Genomic DNA, 10,471 nt, shown 5'->3' on the forward strand with positions numbered 1-10,471 from the left:
TATTGCACAGACCTTTGATGTAAACATGAACATGATGTACTACTGCAACAAAATCAGTAAAAAAAATTTGGGTGATTGGGACAGTGCTTAAAGGTTTGCTAATGAAGAAAATTATTAACCTTGCAACAGAGAACCATTGTGTATGCTCTGTATGCTCTAACTTAGTGGTTCCCAACCTCTTCATTTGTGCTACCCCTAATCAACCAAAAAATGCTCATGGACTAGCTGGATTTTGCTAAAATAAATCAAACTAATTCTGAAAATAGAAATTATATTAACACATTTTTTTTTTACTGATTTTGTTGCAGTAGTACATCATATTCATGTTTCCATCAAAGGTTTGTGCAATATATTAACTATGACAATTTACCCTAATACACTAACCAAGCTAAAGCTAACACTAAGTTTAGCCTTGACGTCTTAACCCATTCCTAACTAATCCTGATTAATTTAGGCTATTGCAGATTAGAATGACACCAGTGAGGCAGGAACAAAGGAGACAGGAGAAATACAACAAGTGGAGTGAGGAAAGGCTGAAGGGAGCCACTGAAGCGTACAGGGAGATAGTGGAGACAGGGAACACACCCAAGTTTAGGTTCTTGGCCAGAGCCTGGAAGGGAGTTGTAAAGGGCTATAAGCCCATTGTTGGGAGTAAGTCCCGCATTCCCCAAAAATTGAGGCCCAGTTAGCAGAGCTAGTCAACGATCTGAGCAAGAGAGGGTTCCCCATGAGAAAACCAATGATATAAGTTCTTATCAAAGTATGAATTAAATTGTGCAATAAATGTGCTTACACTAACCTAAATCAATGATAAGATGTGCTGTCCCAATCACACAAATGTTACAAAAATTTGGGTCAATTTACATACAAGGGTATGAAACACCACCTTTTAGTATGATATAACCTTATTTCCTCCTCAAGTGGATAGGTGACATCTTAAGTATTACAGAAATGTACCATGTGTTAGGCTAATGTTTTTAATTTATGGCAAGAAAGCTTACACAAGGCGGAATTTCAAAAACTGTCCCAATCACTCTTAATTCATCTATATTTTTTGCGTGTATTTTTTCCACCCACAAATTAATCACTTATGTTGATTTATTATTGTATTTATTTAGAAAATAAGCAATATTTATAGTCAAATATGGGGATTAACCTTAGTCAAAAACAGGAATACCTACCTGCAGACTGACCTAGCCTACGTAAATTTGTCAGTAAAATTTTTCACTACACAAATAAAATAAATAAATAAACAAAAAACAACGCCGTCCTTGCGCTTATCCATCATCATCCCTTATGAAAATATAGAATTGCCCCACATTCTCCGTTCTCGCCGTGGGCAATACAGTCATAACAGGGCACAAAGGGCTGAATATGTGCGGTATATTTTAGAGCGCGGTGCTGTGACACGGAGGCGGAGAGCGGATGCTTGACGGCCGGGGTTGCGAGTGTCATACAGCAGGTGGAGACTGACTACTGAAGGAAATATAACCGAACCACAGACGCGAACCGACCACAGAATCTAAAAGCACATTTGATGAGGAAAAGAGGAAATATCAGATACCCGATCCGCTCTAAATGCGTGAGACGTGATAGTGGTAAGACACTTTTATGTGTTCCTGATATTTTTTTCGAAATATCTTGGTGCGCTGTTGCTGTGGGAAACAGATTTCTAGCGCATTATGCCCCGCTTATAATCAAATGCTATTGTGCAGGGTGTGAGGGGGCCGTATACTGTATACAGTACAAAATCAGAGCATCTGTTCTAGAAATGATCTGCTAAATGCTTTCCATTTGTTTTGTTAAGAAGATGTGTACGACATGTCTTCTCTATACACTGTTTACCATCAACCTTTGTCTTTTAGGGTCCAAGAGAAATATATTTGATATTTATCAACGTTTGTGATACTTGCGACACACATCCTCAATGTTTCTAAGGTGAGTAAACAAAACCTGACAAAAATGCTAGTATTTTTAAACGGAACATCGAACGAATTTAGCAGAGGTTGAGGCCTGTTTACATTTTATATAATAGGCCTATATAGTTTAATGTTAGCATATCGTGCTAGACAGGCAATGCTTTTAATGCACAGGAAATTAGTCAATGGCATTATGCGTAAGTAACTGCGTTTATAGGGTAAGGGGTGATAGATAGATAGATGGATGTATGGATGGATGGATGAAGTCAGAAGTTTACATACACCTTAGCCAAATAGATTTAAACTTGCTTTTCACAATTGCTGACATTTAATCGTACAAAACATTCCCTGTCTTAGGTCAATTAGGATCACTACTTTATTTTAAGAATGTGAAATGTCAGAATAATAGTAGAGAGAATGATTTATTTCAGCTTTTATTCCTGTCATCACATTCCCAGTGGGTCAGAAGTTTACATACACTTTGTTAGTATTTGGTAGCATTGCCTTTAAATTGTTTAACTTGGGTCAAATTTTTTGGGTAGCCTTCTACAATCTTCTCACAATAAGTTGCTGGAATTTTGGCCCATTCCTCCAGACAGAACTGGTGTAACTGAGTCAAGTTTGTAGGCCTCCTAGCTCACACATGCTTTTTCAGTTCTGCCTCACAAATCAGATTGATGTCAGGGCTTAGTGATGGCCACTCCAATACCTTGACTTTGTTGTCCTTAAGCCATTTTGTCACAACATTGGAGGTATGCTTGGGGTCATTGTCCATTTGGAATACCCATTTGCGACCGAGCTTTAACTTCCTGACTGATGTCTTGAGATGTTGCTTCAGTATATCCACATAATTTTCCTTCCTCATGATGCCATCTATTTTGTGAAGTGCACCAGTCCCTCCTGCAGCAAAGCACCCCCATATTTTGATACTGCCACCCCCATGCTTCACGGTTGGGATGGTGTTCTTCGGCTTGCAAGCCTCGCCTTTTTTCCTCCAAACATAATGATGGTCATTATTGCCAAACAGTTCAATTTTTGTTTCATTAGACCAGAGGACACTTCTCCAAGAAGTAAGATCTTTGTCCTCATGTGCACTTGCAAACTGTAGTCTGGCTCTTTTATGGTGGTTTTGGAGCAGTGGCTTCCTCCTTGCTGAGCAGCCTTTCAGGTTATGTCGATATAGGACTCGTTTTACTGTGGATGTAGATACTTGTCTACCTGTTTCCTCCAGCATCTTCACAAGGTCCTTTGCTGTTGTTCTGGGATTGATTTTCACTTTTCGCAGAATGCATCTCCTTCCTGAGCGGTATGATGGCTGCATGATCCCATGGTGTTTATACTTGTGTACTATTGTTTGTATAGATGAACGTGGTACCTTCAGGCATTTGGAAATTGCTCCCAAGGATGAACCAGACTTGTGGAGGTCCACTTTTTTTTTTTCTGAGGTCTTGGCTGATTTTTTTTAATTTTTCCATGATGTCAAGCAAAGAGGCACTGAGTTTGAAGGTAGGCCTTAAAATACATCCACAGGTACACTTCCAATTCAGTACACCTCCTATCAGAAGCTAATTGGTTAATTGTATAAAGGCTTGACATAATTTTCTGGAATTTTCCAAGCTGCTTAAAGGCACTGTTAACTTAGTGTATGTAAACTTCTGACCCATTGGAATTGTGACATAGTCAATTAAAAGTGAAACAATCTGTCTGTAAATAATTGTTGGAAAAATTACTCATGTTATGCACAAAGAAGGTGTCCTAAACGACTTGCCAAAACTATAGTTTTCTAATATTAAATCTGTGGAGTGGTTCAAAAATTAGTTTTAATGACTTCAGCCTAAGTGTATGTAAACTGACTTCAACTGTGTGTGTGTATATATATAGATAGATAGATAGATATTTTAAAGTGGTTTTACATGCATGCATGGTTGCATCTGAATCACAGATTCCAAAAATAGCAAACACATATGAGTCTCTTACTGTTACCCAGCATGCATGTGTAATCTTATGTAATCACCCTAAGGCAAGGAACCGTCATCACATACAGATGCAGATCGTAAAAAAATATGCATGCATGTGCAAACTTTGGCGTCCCTGAACCTTAAATTGCACTCTTAAAGGAATAGTTCACCTAAAAATTAAAAATGTACTCACCTTCAGGCCATCCTGAGGTATTCCTGCCTCCTCCTCCACTTGACGCGTGACCTTACCAACAAGCTTGAAATCTCATTTGCGCACATCACAGAGACGTACAGAAGCGAACATTTGTAGTTAAACAGTATATAAGTATTGTATTGTTTCTCAAAATAATCAATCGTTTGCATTCAGAAGAGCTTTATTTGTCGACTGGAGTCATGTGGATTATTTTTATGCACCCTAAATATGCATTTTGGACCATCAAAAAATGGAGTACATTCACTTGCATTGTTTAGAGGAGGAGGCCTGAAATGAAATCCTAAAAGTCTTAAATTCTGTTTTGATGAAGAAAGAAACTCAGATACATCTTGGATGGCCTGAGGGTGAGTAAATTATCAGCACATTTTCTTTTTTGGGTGAACTATTCCTTTAAGTTCTGATCTCTAGGCAGAAAATAATATAATCCCTGTGATTCCCACTCTAGAAATTCTGCTTTTGGGTTTATCCAGCACTGTCATTGAAGCACTGCAGTATTCACATTACCTCTGTCTCTTCTGTTTTCTGTACAGCAAACCATGGTGGACCCATTGGAACCTGACAACCAGAGTAAATTCACTGAGCTGCAGTTTGAAACCCCTTCTGCAGCCTCTGAAGCACCATGTCTACCTGAATCAGTTGATGATAGAGATAAAGATATTGGTGTACATTCTAGTCTGCAGACAGAACCCAGTCCTGAAGCTGTACTGAGCTCTGAAGAACCATGCCAGCCACAAAACAACCAGAATAGTCAACCAGAAGAGCATAAACTGCATTTGGATCTTTTCAATTTTGACTCGCCTGCTGCAGAAGGCAGCCGGTATGTGCTGACAAGCCCTCGCTCACTTGAGGCATGTGCACGCTGTGGGGTGAAACCTGTGGAACTTCTGCCACGACCACTGTCTGATTTTGCCCGTGAGGCACCCGGTCGCAGCATGCGTGTTGCTACTGGAATGTTTGAAATATGCGAGAGGGATAGACATGCTAAACTCCGACAATGCAGAGAGGAGAGAGAGCGGATTATAAGAGAGGAAAAAAGACGGATTCTGCAGGCAGCTCTCAACAACAGTAGTAGTACGCTGGCTTCAGAGAAGTCACAGGATGCTGTAAATGCTGGATTGTCTCAGCAAACCAATCACAGTTTAACTACTTCTGGCCCAGCTCCTAAAACGTCACCTGCTTGCTGTGGTGTACTGAAAAAACAATTCACATCAATGGACCCTAAAAATACAACACCAGGATCAGGACAGCTTACTAAAGTGTCAACATCCAGCTCTCCTCCTGTCTCAAAAAACAGTCCAGTAAACTCTGCTCACACTGCTAAAGGAACTTCTGCAAAAAAGACCAAGTCTTCTCGTGAAGCAGAACCTGAGGGAAAACCTCCATGGACAAAGCCTTCAGTAATCCAACGGTCAATCCAGTCAGCTCCAGCAGGCCAGGGTCCAAAGAAAACCTCCAGTACTCCCACAAAATCTGCAAATACTTTTCCCAGATCAATACCAAAACTCTCTTCTTTTCCAAGGACACCAACTTCACTTGCTCCAATAGTGTCAAAATCTGCTGTCCAAAGTCCTGCCAATGGCATCACTGCTCCATTTGCACAGCAAAATGGACACACCAAATCAAAGGTTAGATGCAGAAGTCACTCGCTGGAGTCTTTGCAAAGAAGGCGTGAAACGATATGCACCTCTACTGCTTCAACAACTACCACCACAACTACCACATGTACCTCCTCAGAATCTGCTTCCTCATCCTATAGCTGGGATGGTAGAGATCATTGGGCTAAGACATCAAGCCCTCGTGCTCGCACTTTAGCTACCTTTAACTCCCTGATGGGTCGTAGTTTGAGCTTGGGAGACCTTAGCCACTCTCCACAGACAACGCAGAAAGTGGAACGCATTGTAAAGGAGGTGAAACGTCGTGGACTTAAAGCTGTTCCAGAACGTGACCGAAAGATTGCTGCATTAATGCTAGCCAGATATCAAGAGGAGGACATAATGAGTCAAACTCGCTATGTAGCACACTTACAATGGGACAGTGAGCGGAGACTAGAAGAACTGCGACGAGAGCGCGAAGAGCGGGAGAAACAGAGGGCTGTGCAGCAGTGTCAGCGTGCATGGCAGTCACAAGTTTCCACCCGGCAGCGCTGGCTTAGCCAGCAGGAGCGAGAGGCTGCACAAGCAAAGCTTCGCCAGGTGGCAGAAAGTGAGGAGCGTTGGCGGGAGCTGGCTGAGCAACAAGAGCGCAGCAGGTTGCAGAAGCTGCAACAGGCTGCTCGCGAGGAGAAACACAAGAAGGCACTACAGGAACAGAATCTTAAAGCTCTGGAGGAGGAACGAGCTTCCATGGTTGAGCAGGAGAAACTGCTCCTCAAGGAGAAACTGACCATCGCTGAGCTGAAGCGACAAGAGCGAGAACATCAAATTCAAGAAGAACGTCGTGGACTCAACCGTGCAGAGAAAAGGCGGCATGCAGCTCTTATCCAAGAGATCGCGCGACGTGAGGCAGATGAACGTGAAGAAGCACGTAGAACAGCAGAGGAAAAACTAAGTAAGTCCTTGGAAAACTACGAGCAGATACAGGAACGACGTGGGCAAGAGTTAAAGGAAAAAGCTAAGCGAGAAGAGAAGCAGATCCAGAGAGCAAGACGGGCTGCTGAGAAACGTGAGCAACAACAAAAGGAACAGATGGAGGCATGGGCAAGGGAAGCCGAAAAACGAGCACAACAAGCTGCGCAAGTGGCTGAAGAGCGGGCGTGGGAGAAGGCTCAACGTGCGGTGCAGAGCAGGCAGGAAAAGGAAAGGCTTCAAAGGCTTAACCGTCAGCGTGTGGAGGAGGAGGAGAAACAGCGCCGCCTAGAATTACTGCAGTCTATTGAGCGCAAACTAGAAAAAAGCGAACAGATTTTCAGAGAAAAGCGTGCAGTGTTGGAAAGCGCCAGATCAGTGGCACGTGCTTCTTTCCACGTGCGGGATCGTGTTCGCGAAGAGACAAATATGCGCACCTTTGACAAAATGGCCCTGGAGGCTCAGTTAAAAGCAAATTTAGTTGAGAAGTGAGCTCTTCAATGTTTAACTTGTTTACCCTTTCCATGCACATCTGTCTAGAAATACGCTGTGCTTGAGCTAACATGCTAGCCTCATCACCAAACCACGGCAACAGTACTGCTGATTGTGCCCTCAAGTGTCATATCTTCATATTTTTATCCCTTTATTCCTGATGCTGGATCATTTTCATCATGTCATGTGGAGAAATATTTTCCTGATTTTTTTTTTTTTTTTTAAATGGTAATCTCAGAACTGTGTGCTTATGTGTGAATGATCATATGTAAGGGCATGCTTGTCTTTTTTTCAGAACTTGGCAGACGTGTTGCATTGGGAACTGTATATAAAGAGTTAATTGTTTACATTGTTTAAGATTGGCTTTATTTCCTAGATGAAGAAGAAAAGCATCCAGAATTCCTTTATAAGAGTGAGAGGAGACTCTTGTTTTAGGAATATAGGTTGTAAGATGGTGAGCCATGACTTTGTGTGAAAACCAAACTCCAGTGAAATGCTGACCGTGCATTACTGCCGACAGTAGGTACGTGATCTCAGCACAGTGTAGCTGCTGATGAAGCACTGGAGTCTTCGGTCAGCAACAGAACCATCAGTTCTCAAATCTACACTGACATCCACACTCATTCAGGTGTGTTCGATTTTCTTTTCTTGTTTTAAATAAACTTCATTTTGGGCATGCTACTTACCATTTGAATATTAGCTTACTATGTCTGAATACTGCGAGTATGTACTCTATAAAATTACAAGTGAAACAGTAGGCATTATGCAATGATAAAGATTCAAGCAGTAATCTGTTACATTGTTACATGACCTCAGCTTGTTGCATGTGAGTGGAGTCTAGTTATCACTTTGGAAATAGGTTTGGATTGTTTTTAACATTGTTTTATCCATTTTGTGTAGAAATGTCTTATTTTTTGGCAGTTCGATCAGATAATGAGCCAAGATCGCAGTAGACAGCAAATATAGCAAGTATAAATATTGCTTCTGTACTTGCGGTTCAGATGTCACAGTGGAAATGGAAGGTCAAGTCGAGTGTGTAGCATTGTGGTGTGAAGTATTAATGTATCTTATCTGCCCTGTTTTAACAGTTAAGTTGGCATAGTCAAGGTTTTGAAGAGGGCATGGTGAAGTAGAGGAGTCAGGCTAGCTGTGTTCTGCTCTCATGTTTCTAAAAGTGCCATGTCATCCCTGTACATATCCAGAGGACAAGATTCGAAGGGAGCATCAATTTCTGTGTGAAAAGCATTGCAGTTGGCATTTCTGGGCACACCTCACAGTAAATTCCTATGATAACCTAACCCATAGTGATGCTTGTCACACCAGCCATATGTCACAGATTTTTTTGTTTTGTTTTTTTTTTACTGTACAGCAGTCTAGAATCTGATCAAAAACTGTATTTTATGGGTATCAAATTTTACAATACCTTTATGTATGGGCTCTTTGGAAAATTATTGCACATTTCTTGAACATTTCGATCTTCAAGAGAGATTAGCTTTAAAACATTTGATTATATGTCCTCATACAGCAGCCTGATGATTATTTTTTTTTATTTAATAAAAGAGTGTTATGCTTCTATGAACTAATTGACTCTGGTTTGTCTCTTCTGATGCAGGTTTGGGAGTGGAGAAGATGGTGTTGACACCCGTGGACTAATTCAGTTAAATATGCCCTAAGAGACTGCAAAAGACATATCAATTGATCACAGGCTCCTTATTACTTTCTGGCAGTGACTCAGCTAAGCATGATGTAATTGGAAAGTTTAATAAACACTGAAGCCATGTTACTTACAGGATATCCAAGATCACACATCAACACTGCTTTTAACAACATCAAATCCCAAAGAAACCATTTCATTTGTGTACACTTTATGCATTGCAGGTTAAATTTGAGGGGCTTTTTAAATGAAAGAAAATAGTGGTGCTGCTAAATATTAAACAGCTAATTGACAATTCCTTATTAGTGTGAAGGTTTCATAGCTAGTAATCTCGATGCTCTTAATGTAGACAGTAAGTTCATGCATGAATCAAAAAAGCAAGTGTAAACTACAGGTATACATTTTGATTTCATTACAGATTTTATATTAATGCAATCAATATTTAAGTTAGCTGTAAATTTTGCTAGCAATCTCATAATCTACAATGATTGTAGCATTAAAAATATCTATCTTATCAAAGTATTATATATTTTGGCTCAGCACTACTAATTGTTACTTAGAGTGATTTATTGTTTCTTTTTTCTTTTTTTTAAGCAGAAAAAACTTTACCAAATCACATCCTACTGCAAAAACAAACAAACAAAAAAAGTGGTTAATTAAAAGGGACATGCAGGGTGACATTTTACTTGAGAACCAACTGTTTTTTTTTTTTTGTTGTTTTTTTTAATGGCATATTTTATTAAAAGGAGAAATAAATTCCAACCTTGTTTCATAAGTTATGTATTTTGGACCTTTTTTTTTTTTTTTTTTATAAATAAATAAATACATTTACTTGGAAGGGTGTATGTACCTGTAGTATAGAGGACTGACAGGATTAGGTTTCAGGATAACTTTTAACATAAATAGCATGATTTAAATATAGGTGATGTGTGATTTTTTTTTTTTTTCATGTGTAATACTTAATAAAATAATATTATTCTTTACGCCTTACAATAAATTACTTTCTCCTGTCCCAGTTTAATATGCAGAAACAAATATGAGTAAGCCATTAGTAGGCTGATTACTCAATTCAGATTATAAAATTATAATCACATTTCACATTTTGAAATCATTTTATCTGAGCATCCTGATGAGCTCAACAGAGCTATATTGACTTTAACAGTAGGGTGACTTCGGAGAGGGACAACCAAGTGGCAGATGGCAGAGTGTATGGGAAACCTGTTTGAAAACATTTTTGCAACTCCATTAAGGAACGTTAGTTGCACAGAAATTACATTCTTCACCTATAATTTTAGAGCCCAAATTACTCAGTGCATTAAATTTGTCTACATTTCATATATATTTTAATTTGTAGGTTGTGAAGGGTATATGGTTATACAGTACCTGTTAGTTTTTATTGTATAAGATTCATGTTGTTTTCACTTAAGTGATGTGATTAAAAGCATTTTAAAATATATTTTGCATATCTTTGCTTGTCAAGTTATAATACTGTGTTATTCTCCAGTGTTATAATGTACAACTGAAGGGGCCAAATTACACAGCAAGAATCCCCTTTCTGAAACTTGACTGTTGAACTTTCCCTAAACACTGACATAATTACATGAGAGAAATTGAGGATGACAAAGCAACTCCCCCTCCCTCCTTGTTGGTCTGTCAGTCCATCAGGCAGA

General features: G+C 39.6%; 1 protein-coding gene across 5 annotated transcripts; it reads left to right on the forward strand.

The window, feature by feature from the left end:
- Positions 1 to 1,193: 1,193 nt before the first annotated feature.
- LOC127411216 (coiled-coil domain-containing protein 177-like) lies at positions 1,194 to 10,469 on the forward strand. Of its 5 annotated transcripts, XR_007892238.1 has the most exons (5): positions 1,194 to 1,598; positions 1,866 to 1,938; positions 4,622 to 7,775; positions 8,350 to 8,423; positions 8,760 to 10,469. XR_007892238.1 is itself a non-coding variant. In XM_051646615.1 (3 exons), exon 3 carries the CDS (start codon positions 4,628 to 4,630, stop codon positions 7,145 to 7,147), a length of 2,520 nt encoding a protein of 839 aa, XP_051502575.1. In that variant the 5' UTR covers positions 1,194 to 1,598; positions 1,866 to 1,938; positions 4,622 to 4,627; the 3' UTR covers positions 7,148 to 10,469. The 5 variants fall into 5 exon arrangements, 1 of the variants encoding a protein (XP_051502575.1); XR_007892235.1 differs by having other exon boundaries at positions 4,622 to 8,423; XR_007892236.1 differs by having other exon boundaries at positions 8,350 to 10,469.
- The last annotated feature ends 2 nt before the right edge of the window (positions 10,470 to 10,471 follow it).

The sequence above is a fragment of the Myxocyprinus asiaticus genome, chromosome 20 (assembly GCF_019703515.2).
Source record: "Myxocyprinus asiaticus isolate MX2 ecotype Aquarium Trade chromosome 20, UBuf_Myxa_2, whole genome shotgun sequence".
Lineage (NCBI taxonomy): Eukaryota > Metazoa > Chordata > Actinopteri > Cypriniformes > Catostomidae > Myxocyprinus > Myxocyprinus asiaticus.